Below are 20,470 nucleotides of genomic sequence, written 5' to 3' on the forward strand. Positions count from 1 at the left end.
AAAAAAAAAAAAAAGCTAAAATATCTTCAAATTTTAGAAAAACACTAAAATAATCTACATTAAATAAGGTATTGGTGCAAAGGCCGGTACTGGTGGTGGCCCTGGTTGGTGATGGAGGTTGCTGTTGATGGGGCAGTGGGCGGTGGAGAGGATAGGGGTGTTTTTTCAAAAAAAAAAAAAAAGGTGCTTTGAGTATTTTGGACAAATACTAATTATTTTTTCTAAAACAACTACAATAAAATATGATAAAGGGGGCTGGAATGGGTTGGACAGTGTGGGGGAAAGGAGTGTAAGTTGGAAATTCTGGATTCGAGATTTTGCACTTATAGAAAAATAAAATAAAATATGATAAACTTTTAGACAAACATCCAGAAAATACAAGCGAACCAATTTTTGTTGTATACCCCTAATCAATCTACAATTTATATAAATGTACACTAAATCTGTAAAAAATAACACAAACCGAATGTAGGTAAACCAAAATCCAACTCAACTTGCTCCAAATTCCAATCCGGTCCAAATAAGATTCCGCGCCTCATAATTCTTACAACATCTAATGTAAACTGGATCAACTTTGGTGTAAAACTTGAGTTTGTAAGTTACATAGTTAAATTTGTATAAAAAAATTATAATTACACTGAATTATACGAATTTACATCCAATAAATCTTAGATTTACACAACAGGTTTGGATTCCAACTTGTGAGGCCCCAAATCCATCCAATTAACGACACCAACTCGTATTTCACAATTTCTCTTGCGTATATCCGGTAATCTTAGATTTACACAACATGTTTGGACCGGAACTTGTGAGACCCCAAATCCATCAAATTAATGGCACCAACCCGTGTTTCACATTTTCTCTTGCAAGGCTGCAACAGCACAGTGGCATATCGTGTTTGGACCGGAACTTGTGAGACCCCAAATCCATCAAATTAACGGCACCAACCCGTGTTTCACATTTTCTCTTGCGTACATCCGGTAATCTTAGATTTATACAACATGTTTGGATTCGAACTTGTGAGGCCCAAATCCATCCAATTAACGACACCAATCAGTATTCCGCGTTTTCTATTGCTTTCATCGAGTAATCTTAGATTCACACAGCACATTTGGACTGGGGGTCCCAAATCCATCAAATTAATGGCACCAACCCGTGTTTCACATTTTCTCTTGCAAGGCTGCAACAGCACAGTAGTATATCGTCCAACTGCTATTTATAGCGGAGCTTACTATTGAGTCCTCATGCAGCTATCTATCAATTTTCCACTTGCATATCTATCTATTTTGCTACAAAGATTTTGTGCCTAGGAAATGGAAATCCATCGTTCGGATTTTCCCCCTGAATTTCTCTTTGGAGCTGCAACTTCTTCTTATCAGGTAACTACTGATATTATTGTTCTTTCACATTTTCAAAATCTGAATTACAAATTCCTTTACCTTAGCACATGATTCCTGCGTGGAATTCCTGAATAAGTTATTCCTTTAGTATTTGGCCACTCCACTAGAAGGTTTCTTACTTTAAATAAATTATAGTCCATTCCAAGCTCATTATGTGATATTTGTGAAAAAGCTAATATACACAGTTAAATCTAATCTAACAATTGTTTTTGTTAAGGAGCTTTTATTGATTCTATTAGAATTGTATAATATGTACTCGGTCTATTACAGCAGAACTCCTATTTACTCATGCCTACTCATGTCATCAATCCTTTTGCTATACAGTATACGCTCAGGAATTTGTATACGACTATTGGTATACATATAGTCCTATCTAGCTCATCAAACACATGTGGTCCAGTCCCCATTCAAGCACCAGTTCTAGATGTTCCCTAATCTTTGGAGCACTTTCCCAAGAAACACAAGTTAACTGTACTATCTTCACAATTGTTGCAACAACTTGAACATTAGTCTTGTTGGCTTGCTTGAAAATTCTGTTGTTCCTTCTCCTACCATTGCAAAATAGTAGCAGAAAGAACCAGCCATTTGAGTTTAGTAGCAAATGATTCAACTTTCAAGTGAGCAATCTACCATTGCAACTCCATCAGCTAGCACATATCTCCCCTATATCACAAACATATCCGTTGTACTTTTTGCCAAACTGACTTTGCAAAAGTAAAATAAAAAAAATAGGTGGTCAACTGATTCATCAACTCCACCACAAAATACATAAGTGGGATCAACATTCTACACCCTATCTTCTCGGCCTACCTCTTGTCATAAGCTTCTCTTGTACTGCCAACCATAGGGTAAAAGCAAATTTCAGGACATATCCCTTCCCCCATACCATTTTATGCCAATTCATAGCATTACCAGGAGGGAATATCTTCCTCATAGCAGACTTGACAGAGAACATTCCTGTTGATGAGCTTAGCCACCTCACATGATCCTCTCTGTGCACGTTTTGCAATAAGGAGAGAGGGGTAGTTTGGGCTCTATTACGTGTAGAAATCCCAATTCCTGTATTTCATTATGTTCCTCCAAATCCATGAGCAACCAGAAATTGAATTGACTTCCCATAAACTTCTCCCTTCTAACAATTGTTCATAGATTGCAAAGTTGAACTTGTACCGCATTGCTGAATTTTCCATATCAATTGTACATGAACAGACTGTGCATGTAATCTGAATTTGTCTCGATATCTCCTCATGGGAAACGGTTATAGAGAAGAGGTAATCCATAGATTTCACAATGAACCATCCAATAAGAGTAGAGCGACTTGAGAGCAATTCGATGGTATATAACTTGGACGACCTGGTTTTTGGACTATGTAATTACTATAATTCATAGATGAGAACTATTTTTGGACAACTCGAATACCAAATAAATTTTTTTTGTGTAAAATGTAAATCATCAATTTCCCTCAAGTCCCAAATCTAGCTTAAAGTGGCTTTCAGCATACATGTTCAAATTAATCCTAAATCAGTTAGTTTCGGCTTCTGTCGCTGGATCAATCTGTTTTATGTTGTACTAACCATTGGATTTGAATTTTGTCCCATAGATTGAAGGTGGTGTACGGGAAGGGGGCCGCGGCCTTAGTAATTGGGATTTCTTGTGCAATTCAACACCAGGTTTGTTTGCCTCCCTTCCTTTTTGTGTGCCATCGCTCATCATCAAGCTAGACCTCGTTTTTGCTTTGGGAAAGTCTAAATCAACACTTTTTATTTTTTTGCAGTACAAATAGTACAGGGCTTAATAGTAATGAATTAATGATACATGTGGTAGATGCACAATTGATGTGCATTTATTATATGGAGGTTGTAAATTTAACTATTCTGTTTTATTTTTTTTCCTTTCCTATAATCAATACTGGCATTCCATATAATCTTTTACTAAATCATATTATCATTATTATATCTTTTCGGGCAAATTCTACTTTACCCTCCTATGGTTTAACATTTTTTTATATAACCCCCTTATGTTTCAAAAATTATACATAACCCCTTTATAGTTTGGATTAAATTGTCAAAGTGACGAGAATGATCATTCGTAACGGAGTCACCTAAAATGTCAAAAATACCCTTATGTAAAGTTGAAAATTATTTATTAACCAATGGGGGTTATGTGTATATTTTGAAAATCATAAGTGGGTTATATGGTAAAGTATTAAACCATAAGGGGTTATATGGTAAAATATAAAAATCATACGGGGTTAATGTGTCATGTATTTATAAGGGTAATTTCGACATTTTTAGAAGTTTTGTTACGAGTGACTATTTCCGTCACTTTGACACTTTAATCCAAACCATGAGAGAGTTATGTATAACTTTTGAAACCATAGGAAGGTTATGTAAAAAAATGCTAAATCACAGGAGAGTAAAATGTAATTTGCCTTATCTTTTGGGCTACTTTTGAATAGTAGCGGAATGAGTGAAGCCGAATATGGACATCGAATTACAAGATCTGCTGTTGTTTTCTCATAACAAATTATATAGTTTGTTTTCAATTTTGTTTAAGTCAAAGTAACAGCAAAACTGGTCGCTTTGTTTTAGGGCTATAAATATGTCGTATCCTTTTAAATTGCATGAAAGGTTGTGCCTCTGATTTTAAGAAATTGGCTGATTTCCAGGAAAGGCCCAAGGTCAAAATGGAAACGTTGCATGTTATTCATACGGGCTGTACAAGGTAGTAATTAGCCGTCAATAATTAGTTGCTCATTCAAACAGTCCTTGTCGTTTCCAAGTTTTTTGTGCCTAACAAAAATTTTGACTTCCATTTTCTGTCTAATGAGCTTCACAGGAAGATGTGAAAATTTGCAAGAAACTGGGCTTGGACTCCTACAGATTTTCAATTTCATGGAGTAGAGTATTGCCCGGTAAAAAAGAGAAAATTATTATTAGAAATTTCATGATGTCTGATCTTTTAAATTGTTCTAGGATTATAAACAAACTGTTTCCTCTACTGCCAAATATTTGCAAATTCTGATTCTGAGATATTCCATTATATGTTTAATTATAAGGGATACAATTACAGTTTCTAAATTTTGTTCATCGTGTTTTTTTTTTTTTTTTTTTGCCAAATGTACATCCTAGGTGGGAGACTAAGTGCAGGCGTAAACAGAGAAGGAATCCAGTACTACAACAATCTCATTGACGAGCTCTTGGCAAATGGTAAACTTTAATAAAGATTTTGCTTTGTAAAAACTGAAATTAGATTAATCTAAGAAATTTCACTGACCATTTCATCTGTTATAGGCATTCAACCTTTTGTGACCCTGCACCACTTTGAAGTTCCACAAATTCTCGAAGAACAGTATGGTGGTTTCTTAGATAAGAGAATTATGTAAGCATAAATTATTTAAATTGTCTTTCTTTCCTAAAGAAAGAAAACAAAACGGAATAGGGCAAGCAATTTATTTAGATGCTCCAAAACGAAACCATATTTCTTCATGAGAAAAACCATCTTCTTTTAATATAATCTTGTATTTGCCAATTAATAAAACTAAAAAAGACACCTTTTAGATAAAGGGCCCATTCCATCTTGTTAAATCGAACAGCACAATACTGGAATTGGAGATATGTATTTAGATGAATTTACAAAAAAAGTGTTCTTACTTTTGAATTTAATTTAACAGAAAGGACTACCTGGACCTTGCTGAATTGTGCTTTTGGGAATTCGGTGATCGTGTGAAATATTGGACAACATTCAATGAGCCATGGACTTTTATATACTTTGGATATGTAACTGGTCAATTTCCCCCTTGTCGAGGTTCATCTTCAGAGGAGCACGCGAAACTTTCTGCTCTCCAACACAAAACTCATCACCGGAACCCATTGGTTTGTGAAGATGGAGATCCAGGTGTTGAACCATATACTGCAGCACGTAACTTGCTCCTTGCTCATGCTGAAGCAGTTGATCTTTACAGGAAAAAATTCAAGGTTGGCATACATGCTTATAAGTGAAGAACCACTTTTAATCCCTTAAATTAACAAAAAGAAAAAAAAAAGTTGATGGCGGTAAAATCTCCCAAGATTAGCAGTCAAAATACTTATTATCATGATGAAATTGTGATCAAATTTGCGCAGGCTCAAGGGGGACAAATTGGCATAACACTCGTTGCCCATTGGTTTGAGCCATTCCATCACCACTTAGAGAGAGACATAAATGCCGCTCAACGAGTACAGGACTTTATGTTGGGCTGGTAAGTGCAGAAACAAGCATAAATACTTAATTATGCCCATCGATTCCCTACATTCATATGGATGAGAAGGCCATTAAATTCTCAACCCTTGTCCAAATATTTTGGTTTCACATTATCAAATATTCCTATTCACGGGTATGAGTTTCCAGGTTTATGGATCCAATAACATATGGTCGATATCCAAAGAGCATGACAGATAATGTGCCACCAGAGCGCCTTCAACGATTTTCAGAGGAAGAATCCATCCAACTAAGAGGATCATATGATTTCCTTGGGCTCAACTATTACACAGCCAGATATGTAGTTGCTGCATCTGTCCACCACAGTGGACCTCCGAGCTACATTACTGATCAGCATGGCACTCAAAAAAGTAAGCTTCTGAGAAGATCTTCTGGAAAACCCCTATTGGTTTTTGTTTTCTTTCAAGTGTAATTTCAATTTTGCTGATCTTTTATCTTTGTTGTTGTTTTCTTTTCTCCCCTCCATGTAGATAAGGGTCCTGATGGGAATCCTATTGGTGAACCAGTAAGTAATTATTTGCATGTCTCGTATATGACAATATATTCATCAATAAACATCTTACATGCTATTTCACTACCTTTTTTTTTTTTTTTTGGTTCTTGATTCTCAGACTGAGTGTGATTGGCTATTCAGTTATCCGAAGGGGATGCACAAGATTTTGCACTACATAAAGCAACGTTACAATGATCCACCAATTTTTATCACTGAGAATGGTAATTAACCTAACAAAATTTGCTTTCTACTCGATCAACTTTTTCACAAATAATCATTATTTTTTTCTTTTTCCTCTTGATATTTCATCTTGCTTGTCACTTATATAGGACTTGCTGATAAAAATCATCCTGATTATACGGTTTCTGAAGCTTGTAACGATGAGACGAGGATTGAATACCTTCGCGAGCACTTAAAAGAAATAAGACTGGCCATGATTGAGTAAGTTCTTAATTGCTTTGGCATATTAGTATCTCTATATTACGAATTGAGGAAATGGCCACTAAACTATATAAAATTCTCTATTTATATCACTAAATTGTTTGTTAAGTTAAAATGGTCAATCAGCAAATTAGAGTTTACATTCTTGAAGCAAAACTGTACTTTTTATTAATTGAATTACCAAAATCTTACGTTTTACTCGTTGCTTGATTAAATATATATATATATATACACACACACACACATACATATGGATGTTTGTTAAACGACCATCTTGGCTCTAAAAAATGGTCAGTAATCAAATCAAAGAATTTATAATTATTTAGTTACTATTTACGCCATTTGGTGTTGCAAATTACCCGGTAGCAAATTTATTTTGTTTTTATGACTAACATATCTATATATATTTGCAGAAATCGTGTCAATGTCAAGGGATATTTCGTATGGTCATTGATGGACAATTTCGAGTGGGCATCAGGCTACAATTATCGGTTTGGCCTTGTGTATGTTAACTTCACAGATCGTTATTTGTCAAGATTCCCAAAAAACTCAGCTCTATGGTACATGAATTTTCTGGACAAGAAGTATAGACCTATACCACATCCACTGAAAAATAATGCCCTACTTGAGGATGAAACTATAAGCCCTACTTCTACTTCGCCGCTGCCATATCAAACGAATGCCCCAAATTCGGGAGAAATGGTTGTTCATGAGGGTACTCCAACTAAGAGGCACCGCAAAACTTGATCCTCTTTAGCAGCATTTTAGCGTTCGTGATCAGGGTTGTCACCAGAAGGCTCTGCAGATGCTTGGTGTTCTAATTTCTGGTCTGTAATAAGGAGCTATGCTTTTTGCTCTATTTGTGTTCCGTAATAAGAAGCTATGCTCTGCTTTGACTCTGTGCTAAGAAGCTATGCTGTGTTTCAATTCTATCCTAATTTCAATATGAGAATTGGACGTGCTTATTATGTGTGTGATTAAATAATAAATTCCACTTCTCCCATATATTTGTATATATATCAATATCCTCTGCTGCTTTCAGAAGGTTAAAAATTCTCAAGGAACAATAGTTCACAATGAATTCGCAAACCATGGATATTTCGTGATTTGCACAAGTTCTCTAAAAAAGGAGTGGCACACTTAAGAAGTGAAAATTAATCTAAACCATTCTATACGATCCTTATGGTGAAGCTTGTTGAATCTGATAGTTTTTTATTTTCATTTTTTAAAACATAAACACACTGTATGTGCAACAAAATCATTTCTCTTTGTACCATAATATTGTGCTCTCTATTGTCATGAAGCTTGTCTTGCTATATTGACTTTTGAGTCAACTTTCATGTTCAAAGGCATTATATTGTACAAATATTTTCTTTGGATTATGGAAACTTCAAATTTCTGTAGGATTTTGGAATTTCAAGGTAATTCCAGGAAAAAAAAAAAGAACAAAGATAAATTACATGATAGTAATTCATTCCGACTTCGAAAAATGATTTGGGTGATTCAAAAAGTTTAACAATTGGCAAAAAGACTTTAATTATTTATAAAGCAGGATTGGCAGTGACTCTATGGCATGTCAGATCTTATAGAGATTTGCGTCTTGTGGTATGAGATATTGCACATGTGGGGTATGTGTGTGTGTCTATATATGCATGTGTATAATATATATATGTGTGTATACATACACACACACTCACATATATATATGTATATATACACAAATATATACATATAGATATATATATGTGTGTGTATTTATGGATATACACATATATATGTATATATTTGTATGCTGATATGATATGTACTCTTACCCAGTCACCATAATCCAACATTCTTCTAACAAAATATCCTAAATGTGTCCCCATTCTAAAAGTATCCTCTGGTCTCATGAAATAAATATTTTCAAGGAATCCATAATCCATGAGAAGTTGGGGGGTTAAAACAACTCTTTCCCCATTGACATTTAGTCGTGGGGCTCTATTGAATCTGTGCATAATAATAGAGACTTTGAATAGAAAATAATCCAGAGTATATTTCTATTCTTCATTTGGAACATGATTTGATGATAAATGTTGGATACTTGAAGAATTTTGTAATTTTAGTGGATTTTAGGAATTTCCATTGAACATGTGCATGAAGTATGATTCTTGATTTAATTGTTCTCATCAATTAGTTTCATTGATGATATGGTAAATAACTAAAAGAGGATGTTATGGCTTTAATCCCACATTGCATTGGAAAAAAGATAGAACTGTTTGTAAATTAGAATTATTAAATCCTAATTTAAAAATAAGCACAGCAAAAATAGAAGCCACTAATGATGATATAAAAGAATTTGAAATGCATATAGGAGATTTAAATAAATTAAGAATAATTAGAAGAAGTGAAAGTCCACATAGAAGTGCAGCATTCATAGTTAAAAAATATAGTGAAATTGTTAGAGGAAAAAGTAGAATGGTGCTAAATTATCAAAGATTAAACGATAATACTAAAGAAGATAGTTATGATATACCAGATAAGAACCAATTAATAAATAGAATCCAATACAGATATATCTTTAGCAAATTTGATTGTAAATTAGCATTTTGGCAAGTAAGAATGCACCAAGATAGTATAGAATGGACGGCTTTTACATGTCCTTTAGGACATTTGAATGGTTAGTTATGCCATTTGGCTTAAAAAATGCACCAGCTATTTTTCAAAGGAAAATGGATAATATATTTAGTAAATATAAAGAATTTGTCATAGTATACATAGATGATATTTTAATATTTTCCAGAACAAGAGAAGAACATATAGGACATTTAAAATTAGTTTTTGCAGAATTTATTAAGCATGGTATAATAATCAGTTCTAAGAGAGCACAATTTTTTAGAACAAAACATAGAATTCTTAATAGAATTAGTAGTTCTTTCTAAAAATTTTTAAAATAAAAAGAGAAATTAGTAGGTTAACAGATTTCAAATTACCTTTAGACACAGATTACTTAATAATAGAATGTGACGGAACTAATTTAGGATGGGGAGCAATTCTTTTAGCAAAACCCAATAAATACAGCAGAAAGGAAGAAGAACAAATATGTAGATATGCTAGTGGAAAATATAAAGAAAAAGAAAATATAAGTAGCATAGATACAGAATTATTAGCAGTAAAATATGCTTTGGACAATTTTAGATTATTTATCATCAATAAGCCAGAAATAACAATTAGAACAGATTGTGAATCCATAGTAAAATTCCATAAACCATACACAGAAAAAAAGAAGCAGTACTGGAAGATGGCTAAACTTTTATGATAGTATTATAGGAAATGGTTATAAAGTAAAATTTGAACACACAAAAGGTAATGATAACAAATTAACTGATTATCTATCTAGAACTGCTAACACAATTTTTGATCCAGATGACACAGCAATTTCCTAAAGCCTAGATTGGCCAATGGGAACTCACCAAGTACCCCAAAGGCACAAGTCTACATTTCCACAGCTGTGAAGAAGGTAATTTAGAAGAAATTCAGCAAGATATCTTAAATAACCTCTGGAATAGTAGAATTAGCACTGATAAAGTGAGAAATTTAAATATTTTAGCATTTTATTTAAATAATTTACCAAAACAAAGTTTTTCATATTATGTAATAGTCAAGGGGAAAACACCTGGAATTTATTCCAAGTGGATTTTAGTAGTCGAACAAATAAAAAATTTTCAAAATCCTTTATGGAAATCTTTTCATAGCATACCTGAACCCTTAGAATTTGCAAGAAGTAGCATTGGTATCAGTTTTCATGTAGATCCTAAAGCTAGCTTGGATAGTATGAGGGTGCCAGTACAACCAAGTACGCAAGCCCCTAGTACTAGTAGAAGTTATCAGCATGCAGTAGAAAGAGATAATATAAATATAATAGAATTTTGCAGACATTGTAGAAGTATGGAAGATGCTATTAGAAACCTAAATTTTAAATGTAGAAATTTTGAAGAAGAGACCAATTCTCTTAAAGAAAAAGTCAAATCTTTTACTGACCAGCTCAAAGAGATGTGCAAAATATCATGGTCACAAAGTGAGACTATTCTCACACAAATCTCTGAGATCGGAGAGTTTCAAAGAAGAATGTCTCATACAGTATCACAATTGGCCAGTTCTTCGTCCGGCCCAGCAAAAGAAATTTTCATAAAAGAAAAGCCCATTTCAGAAAGGCCTTTTGAATACATAAAACCTTGAATGTTTTTCAAAACCCACCAAATGCTAGAACCTCTTCCTTTACCCATCATAGAAATTATCAGCCAAAAAGTACAAGATCAGCACTTTGCAAAAATCCTAGCAGTCCAAAATTATCTCAAAGAACTAGCATCAAACCCAACAGAAGCATCAAATAGAAACCTGAAAATCTCTTGTAGCTATTTTCTAAATCCTAGAAAAAGTTGTCCAGATACCCAGCACCATCCTTGTGAACACATAACAATAAACAACCATTGTACATATACTCTAGATTATTTTCTATTCAAAGTCTCTATTATTATGCACAGATTCAATAGAGCCCCACGACTAAATGTCAATGGGGAAAGAGTTGTTTTAACCCCCAGCTTCTCATGGATTATGGATTCCTTGAAATTATTTATTTCATGAGACCAGAGGATACTTTCAGAATGGGGACACATTTAGGATATTTTGTTATAAGAATGTTAGATTATGGTGACTGGGTAAGAGTACATATCAGATCAGCACCATCAGAATATACGAGATTATTTGATTTAGAACCAGCAATCCATAGAATAAAAATAACAGTCAACAATATCAGGCCAGTCTTTGAAGGCCCAATACTAGCAGATCAAGTTGTAGAATGTCCACTCAGTTTAGAAGAATAGCTCAGAGAAGCCAAGGCAATCCAACTGGCATACAGACATTTTAAAGAAGAATGGAGAGATATGCGGCTTGTATTTGAAAATAGAATTCAAAAAATCTATGCACCATATAGATTCAATTTAGAAAAAGATTTTACGATACAGACAACTTATCCAGAATTATTCCAAGAACATTTAGAAGATTACATGGGAGAAGATGGAAGAAATTTAGACATACAACCATTGGTTATGGCACCAGGACCAGAAGAAAGAGAAGTAGAAGACTTTTGGGATACAACACATTATTTCAACAGTCTGACCCCAGAAGAAGCCCTTAACATAGAAAACATGATGGAAGGCTAAAGTGGGACCCAAACACTAAGCCTTGTCGACCAGAAGATCAATCAGTTGAAAAGCACTTTGCGGATTCCAAAATTTCAAAATCCGCAAAGAAAGTTGTACATACTAAAGACAGCTGATAATAGCTTTAGATTTTTTGGCCATTTGTCGGCCAAATTCATTTAAGTCCGGATTCCAAACTAGTTGCAATTCGAACAAATTTTGTAACAAATGAAGTCCGGGGTTTCATGTTTGGAATTCACTTATAAAAACCTCAGAGTTCTCATTCATCAAATAGGATGAACTCTTGTGAGCAACCTGAGTATAGAAATCTCTTGTAGATTTTAGCATTTCCAATAAAAGAAAAACACCTTCCAAAAACTATCTTTCATATACTTAGCATATTTGAGGAAAGGAAAATAGAGAGTAGAGATTAGTGCAGTCAACCCTAGATTGCAGTCCTACCGGAAACTTTGAAAGAGATACCTGTCGCGCCCCACTTTTCGATGTGTGGAATATGTGAAAGTGTGTAGTGGAATGTGAACGTGTGTAAATGAAAAGTAAAAGGCCATGGGACTTGAGAATGCGACGATTTGGCCAAACAAAGTTCAAAAGGGGTTTTTAATGAAAAATGGAGTCGCCACTTGGTATAGAGTTAGGGTGTACCAAGTCACCCAAAAAGAAATTTTCTAAAGGAAAGATAGAAAGAAACCCCTTTTAAACGACTCCTAGTCCACGTAAACCAACGAAAAAGGTTCGGGAGTCACATTTGACGAAGGGGAAGGCAAGGATAAAAATCCAAGGCACTCCTTCGACCTAGCCAAGGCTAGTTGCGTGATTTAGCCCCACCTTTCCTAATTTTTCTACCCAAGGTATGTATCGCGTGTTGGATATGACTATATGAATGCAAAAACCTAGACCTAGGGGGACATGGGGGAAATTTCTCTTCAAAGGTGGAGTGGTGCCAATCACATTAATTGTGAAGCCCAATAATGATCCTTTGGAGAGGTCACACATAATCCTAAATGACGTAAAAATGAGTGGAATGCATGCCATGTGAAAATGTGAGTTTGTGTGAAGTGAGAAAAGTGATAAAAATAATAGGATGTAAGTGGAGGTGTGCAAATGTATTTACAAGGTAAGGTGAGTAAAGAATGATAATGTGAAAATAACATAAAGTGCATGTGTGCGAGTGATATGGTATAAAGTGTGAGTAGTCGAATGAAAACGTGCAAAATTAAAGTCGTGTGAAGTGAGAATGTAGAAAAAGGGATAGAATATAAAGTAAGTGTATAGGATAGCGAATAAATGAAATGCATGAACCCTATAGGAATGCATCAAAACGGGAACGGGGAGTCCTAATTTTGTGACTTTACTCTTCCCTTTGATTAGAAGGGGGAACTAGCGTGCTAAGGCTATTTGTGGAGCCACACTCGCTCGTTTCCCTTGTCGAAAGGGGACTCTTCAAGCAAATGTACCCTATAACTAGCATGAGGTGCAAAAATCCTAAAATGAGGGGAAAAGGGGTTCGAGGAGCATGCCAAATGATAAAAACTAAGAAAAATGCATGAAATGTAGTGCACATGCAAATATGCACTAACGAAAGGGGGACGGCCTATTGGGTCTAGCGTTGGACTAGCCCTTTCTAAGAATTTCCTACTAGCGTTGGACTAGTGGAAAACGGGACAATGAACCACAACTAGCGTTGGACTAGTGTGGTGACGGGAAAGGGGGCCACAACTAGCATTGGACTAATGTGGTGACGTCCATTCATCCATCACCTTCATTCATGACTATAAAAAGCGAGTAGACATGCGAATCACTTATAAACACGTAGCACATAACACTTAGCATGCTCGACTAGATGCAAGAGCCTAATAAAGCACTTAACACATGACACATAGGCATGCAACCAAGCTAATGAATCTATTACATTTGCTAACTAAAACAAAAGGGAAAGGGAAAAATGGGCCAAATTGCTCGCCATGCCCTATCTATTACAAGCCAAGAGGTGTACACATACCCCATAATGAATAACTTAAATAAAAGTAAGTAAAAAAATAAATGAAATAAATGCAAGGAATTAAGAAAAGGCAAAGAAAGCGAAATAGACATGCATATTCACATAACACGTAGGAGCACGTAGGGTCAAATGAAGTGCAAAGAAGGGATTAGGGGGTACCTCCCTTGAATTGATGCTCTAACAAAGTGAAATTATTAAATTACCCTCCGAAATAATAAAAAGGTCAAGGTACCACTTTAATTATCAAATAATCACATGAAACAACCATTAAACACAAAAGTGGAAATTAAGCACGAAACGAAAATTAAATATGGAATAGATCATGCACGTGCAAGCAAAACTCGGTCTCAAATAAAAGGTCTCAAGAATCTAGAATGGAGTTCTAAATTGAAATGCTTAAGGTGGAATCCATCACAATCAAAGGCAAAAATCACAAAAAAAGAAAAACTATCACAGAAATTATTTATTATGATTAAATAACAAAATTATCTAAGAAAAACTGAATCAAATGAAACCAAGACTATGAATTCTTCCAGGATTATTAAGCTTTCATGACATTTGGAATTATCCACTAAAAGTTGTCCACAATTCACGTGAAAAACATATCAAGGTAAAATCACGTAAAAGGGATCCAATTGCAAACATTAATCAGTCATGTGAGTCCAATTAGAACATTTAACCACTTCGAAAGTCCCAAAAATGATTAGAGGCCAAATAACGGTTCGAGTTGTCATCAATTTAGGACTTAATTGCAAGAGATTGGAGTGTAGTTGGGTCACAGTGCAACAAAGGGAGACTTGGGGGGTCGAAGTGCTATTTTCTGAAAATTATTTCATGCAAATTCATGCAAGCTACGTGGGCAAACATTCTGCAACCAGAAACAAACATTTCTGCAGCCAAGAAACCATCGCAACTTGCATTCTCGCAAGCAGATATCAACCTCAACACTAATTTTGATCAAAAAATCTTTCAACCAAACATTCAAAGCTAATCTAAGCATTATAACACACAATTTCAAAATTCAAACAAACCCAAAAACTGATACAAAGACACAAAGAAGCTCATGCATTCAGCAGATTCCAGCCACGGCATTTCTTTTCATTTTCATCATGCAAACCAGATTTTGGATTCAAACGCACAGCTTTAACCAGATATTCCTCATTTCAATATCACAACTTCACTGAGCAACAAACTACATGATGATCACAATCAAATGACCAGAAACTTGGAAAGATATCATACGAAAATTCTGGAAAAAAAAATGCAGAAAAGGAAGAACAAAAACTCTCTTGTCATTTCCTCAACACAGGCTGAATACCAGAATTTTGGCTTGGGCATGCATGTGGTGTATGAACTGAGCAACAAAACATACATATTGCATTTCCTTAAAGCAGGGAAACTCGAACTTGAAACAGGAAAAAGGAAAAACACAGAAACTCGTCTTCACCACTGCAACAGACGCTCTTATGTGCAAACTATTAGCGCAATGCGAACCAAAGCCAGGCAATCAGTGATTATTAAACATTCCCCTTCTGTTTTCCAACATAAGACCATTATATTTGAGCATCCGCCATTCATGCAAACGAATCATGCAAGCTGATACGAAAAGGAAAGAAAAGGAAACAACAAAATTTATTTTTGTTTTGTGAGCTAGAATTCTCCTAAATCTCCAAACCACCCCCTATTATCATAACCCAAGTACCCAGCAAACTGGGTGTATTCAACAAGCTTTCTACCATTTTATTGTCAAGTGTTCGGATTTGATAAATTAACCTCCAAGCCAACAACCAAAATCACCGTTCACTCCATTTAACACTGAGACCCGACATCAAACATTACCCAAACAACAAGAAATGGAGAAGCAGCAACCAAGGAAACATAAAACAGACTTGACCGAAACTTTTCCAATTTTCTGAAATTTCTATATGCACGAAGACCTGCCTTGACCATCAAATAAAAACTACGGATTCACCGTATACTCCCCCCACGAAATCCGAAAACAAAAGACTCCAATTTTTTGGGATTTTCAGCAGCTTTTATCCGATGTAATAAACTCAATGAATCAACAAACCCACAAAACTCTAGAGTTCAAACTCATTGCCTAACAAAATTTGGAGATACACACTCCACAGGCCAGATTTAAGCAGGTAGAGACAACGGCAACAAACAACAAAACAGAAAACTAAAAGCAAGAGTCCAACTCAGTCACGAAGGAAATTGGAGAGGCTAAAATTGGGGAGGCTAAGGAAACCAGTTTTAGGAAGATACCTGAGGTTTTCGATCGATGGAAAGAAAGTGAAAGCTTCGGTCTTTCCTCCTTCTCCGGTAGCTTCCTTCGCCAACTGTCTCCTTAGTTCCCTTTGCTGGTTTTTCGTTTCCCGTCGACTTCACCTCCTAATATCCTAACCGTCCCAGCCTTTATCAGTTAGTATCCCCTTAATCTCCCCAAAACCTTACTCTCTCTCTCTCTGTTCTTCTCTCAAACTCCCTGCCGTCAACTACCCTCTCTGGTTTCTGTTTTCTTTTCTGTTGCTGTGTCTCTATCTTCCCCCTCGACCCTCTTCTTTCTTGCTTCTCAGTTTTTTCTTACTCCAGCAGCCGTCCCTCTTTTCTTTCCCTTTTTCTGTGTTTCTATCTCTCGGATCCCTCTCTGATTTTTGCTCTCCGCCGCCAACTTAAAACCCTCGTAGCCCTCCCCCCTACAGCCAGCATCTCCTTTCTTTTATATGGCCTCAGAGAGCTAAAACCCTCACAGCAATGGTTGGATGAAGCCGTCTGCACTTTTGGAAATCATCTAATGGTTCTTGATACTTCACCATTGGGATTCCTAGGCCAAGCCATGTGGACTGTACTATCCTTGATCGAAGGGAGCTAAAGAAAACCAGGAAACGCAGCTGCACTTTTCTTCTGCTGCGGCTGAAACACGACGTCCTCTCCTTTTTTTTTTTTCTTTAAAAGTAATTTAACAAAATGGTAATAAAATTAAATAAAAACAATCAATTTAATTAACATCGGATAAAATGAATAAACTAGAAACAATAAACAGCAAAAATGGCAATTTTCATTTTTCTTTTTCTTTTTATTATTTTTCATTTTTCATCATTTTTCTCTTTTTTTCAAATTAGTAAATAAAATGGTAATAAAAATTAAATAAAAACCAACAATTTAATTAACATCGGATGAAAATGAATAACTAGAGATAATAAACAGCAAAACTGCAATTTTCCATTTTTCCTTCTTTTTCTCTCTTTCTTTCTTTCTTTTTTTTTTTTCAAGAAAGCGTTGAATTTGAATAAAAAATCAACTAAAGCATATTTTTGAATGTTTTTCTCTTCTTTTTCCTTTTCGAGAAATTTTATGCTAAAGATCCAAAAATAACAACATAAAAATAAAAACTAAAAAACTAAAAACTAAAAGTGAATAAAACTGACACGACAACATAATAAGTAAAATAATAGTAAAAGAAATTGCAATAAAATTTTGGTGTCTACAGTTTGCCCCTCTTTGTCCGAGTTTTGAAAAAACTTGAGACAAAGAAGTAGACACCAAATACTCACCTGTGTTATTTGGTTGCAAAAGGATTCTAACGAACAAGAATTTAAAACGGGGTTGACCCGAACATGAATTTAAAACGGGACTGACCCGAACAATAATTTAAAACGGGACTGGCCCGAACAGGAAAATTAAAACGGGACTGACCCGAACAGGAATTTAAACGGGACTGACCCGAACAGGAATTTAAACGGGACTGACCCGAACAGAAATTAAACGGGACTGACCCGAACAAGAATTTAAACGGGACTGACCCGAACAAGAATTTAAACGGGACTGACCTGAACATGAATTTAAACGGGACTGACCCGAACATGAATTTAAACGGGACTGACCCGAACAGGAATTTAAACGGGACTGACCCGAACAGAAATTTAAACGCGACTGACCCGAACAGGAATTTAAACGGGACTGACCCGAACAGAAATTTAAAACGGGCTTGCACTGAGGAGAGACTTAAACAATGAATTGCGTTTTTACCTGAGAATGGTTCAAACTTTTTGTACCACGAGGGAATTTTGACTTCCGTAGCTAAAACAGTGACTGATGTTGTTTCTTATGGTCAAACTTTGCTAATAACAATACCACTTCGTCTTTGCCTTCTGGGGAGTTGTTTCTGATATCGATTTTGGTGCGAAGAGGAGAGTGGTTGTTCTTGTTTGTAAATGCAATGTTCCTACAAGAAAAGAAGAAATAACGGACTTGCCACCATCATTTGACCCGATTTGCCTTGAGAATCGTGTAGACATGAGTCTTGTGACACTTTTGCCTCTGTTCCGCGGTGTCTAGCTTAGCCGACCTTGTAATTTTGAAACCTTTCAATTTCTGAAACTGATAAAGTTCGCATTTACCCCGTCACCAAATCTATGTAGCCGCTTTGTTACACTTCACTCGCTTTAATAGACGATGGAATCCCCTATCCTTGCACAAGCCCCAGGGTTTATCATCCATTCGAATCCAATGGTGAAACAATGATGCATGCAAATTTGTCATATAAAAAAGCAATGATATATGCAAGATGATTCCTATGTTAGGCAAAATGAGCATGCAAAAGAATGCAGTCAATCCAATAGCAATTGAGCGCAAATAGTCGAGAGAGAAAACCAAGAGGTTTATAAAGATATATTTTGCAAAAGAATATTTGTAAAGAAAAATATAAATTTGGCCAACGAATATCATATTCAAGGCTTTGGATATATTTGCTTCGGAATTCGATACTGGCAGAAGTATCACAATCATGAGGGAAAGTCCAAATGAACCGGGTCACCAGCTGTTCCTTCTCGTGCTCGTCTTGTTGAGAAAACCTGCCTTGGCACCCCTTCGGGTTTTCACCAAGGTTGCCCCCACCCTTTTTGTTTTTGTTTGTTTTTTTTCTTTTTGTCTTTCTTCTTTTCCTTTCTTTTCTTTTCTTTCTTTTTCTTTTTTTCTTTTTCTTTCTTTTCTCTTTTTCGAGGCGCCCTTTCGGGTTTTCACCGAAAGAACAAAGAAACATCTCGACCATGATCGACTCAGAAATATGAGTTAAAAATTTCAGGCATCAGTAAAATGCACTTTCCTTGTAGATTAGGCGAAGGTATTACGGACATCACTTGCCAGTTGATTATCAAATTTTGCTAATAGAAATGCAACAAATGACGGAAGCCAGGACTTTGGGCTTTGTAATGAGGTGGGGTGTTCTTCAAGAAAAGTTGAGGCTTGATAGCAAATTTGATGCGAGGTGTGAAATAACCTGAGATTGCACTATTTTGAAATCATTTCCGATTTTGAACGATACCGAGGAAAATTTGCCCCAGTTTGATCGGATTTTCACTCTTTGCATTTTCTTCATTGCATTTTCCTTACTTTTTACATTTTTCTTTTCTGATCATCTCTCTATCAACTTTTCATTTCTGATCATCTCTCTTTCAAAATAATTTTTGCCCCAGTGTGGGGTTTGCAATTCTCAGGGGTTACCAAACGAAAATTTGTTAATTCTAATGGCTCAAAGGGGACAAGTAGGGATAAAATGTTTTAAATGTAAAAGAAGATGGCCTGACTTGCATTTCGCCATTTGCATGAATTTCTAAAGAAAATTTGCATGATCAAATGAAAAACTTTTTGCACATGTCTGAGTTGATGGGTTGAGGGAATGCTCGTCCATCCATTTCTGCCAAAATAAGCGCTCCGCCAGGTAACACCTTTTGGACAATGAACGGCCCTTGCCAATTTGGAGCAAATTTGCCTTTAGCTTCATCTTGCATTGGCAAAATTCGCTTTAGCACTTTGTCACCTTCTTCAAATGCACGCCGATAGACCTTTTTGTTGTAAGCCCGGGCCACACGTTTCTGATAGCACTGACCATGACAGATAGCGCCGAATCGCTTTTCATCGATCAAAGTCAATTGCTCATGGCGTTGCTTTATCCAATCAGCCTCCTCCAATTTAGCTTCCATGAGGATTCGTAGCGAAGGAATTTCAACTTCGGCAGGTAATACAGCTTCCATTCCATACATGAGTGAATATGGAGTTGCCCCAGTCGATGTCCGGATAGAAGTCCGATACGCCATTAATGCATAAGGCAACTTTTCATGCCAATCGCGATGCCTTTCAGTCATTTTGCGGATAATCTTTTTCAAATTCTTGTTTGCGGCTTCTACAGCTCCATTCATCTGAGGCCTATAGATGGTAGAGTTGCGGTGTCTGATCTTGAACTGCTCGCATAGTCCATCCACCATGTCATTGTTCAGATTCTTGGCATTGTTTGTAATAAGCGTTTCGGGCACTCTAAAGCGACAGATGATGTGATCTCTCAAAAAATTAGCAACCACCTTCTTCGTTACATGTTTGAATGACTCCGCTTCAACCCATTTGGTAAAGTACTCAATTGCCACTAATATGAATCGATGTCCATTTGAGGCAGGAGGATCAATTGTACCAATCACGTCCATACCCCACATTGAACAGGGCCACGGGGCGATCATACTATGCAACTCAGTGGGTGGTGCGTGTATAACGTCACCGTGCATTTGACACTTTATACATCTCCGGACAAAATCTATACAATCACGCTCCATAGTAAGCCAGAAATATCCGGTTCTCATGATTTTCTTTGCTAGTAAATGGCCATTCATGTGAGGTCCACAAA

At 35.9% G+C, this 20,470-nt stretch overlaps 1 protein-coding gene across 1 annotated transcript; it reads left to right on the forward strand.

Annotated features, from left to right (window-relative positions):
- Positions 1 to 1,251: 1,251 nt before the first annotated feature.
- On the forward strand, positions 1,252 to 7,597 carry LOC113732646 (raucaffricine-O-beta-D-glucosidase-like). Its single transcript, XM_027258563.2, has 13 exons — positions 1,252 to 1,379; positions 3,001 to 3,070; positions 4,069 to 4,124; positions 4,239 to 4,314; positions 4,532 to 4,609; positions 4,694 to 4,781; positions 5,074 to 5,377; positions 5,525 to 5,640; positions 5,790 to 6,010; positions 6,131 to 6,165; positions 6,272 to 6,374; positions 6,483 to 6,594; positions 7,008 to 7,597. The coding sequence occupies exons 1-13, from the start codon at positions 1,314 to 1,316 to the stop codon at positions 7,339 to 7,341; spliced, it is 1,659 nt and encodes a 552-aa protein (XP_027114364.1). The 5' UTR covers positions 1,252 to 1,313; the 3' UTR covers positions 7,342 to 7,597.
- Positions 7,598 to 20,470: the final 12,873 nt, after the last annotated feature.

This window comes from Coffea arabica, chromosome 2e (assembly GCF_036785885.1).
Source record: "Coffea arabica cultivar ET-39 chromosome 2e, Coffea Arabica ET-39 HiFi, whole genome shotgun sequence".
In the NCBI taxonomy this organism is placed as follows: Eukaryota; Viridiplantae; Streptophyta; class Magnoliopsida; order Gentianales; family Rubiaceae; genus Coffea; species Coffea arabica.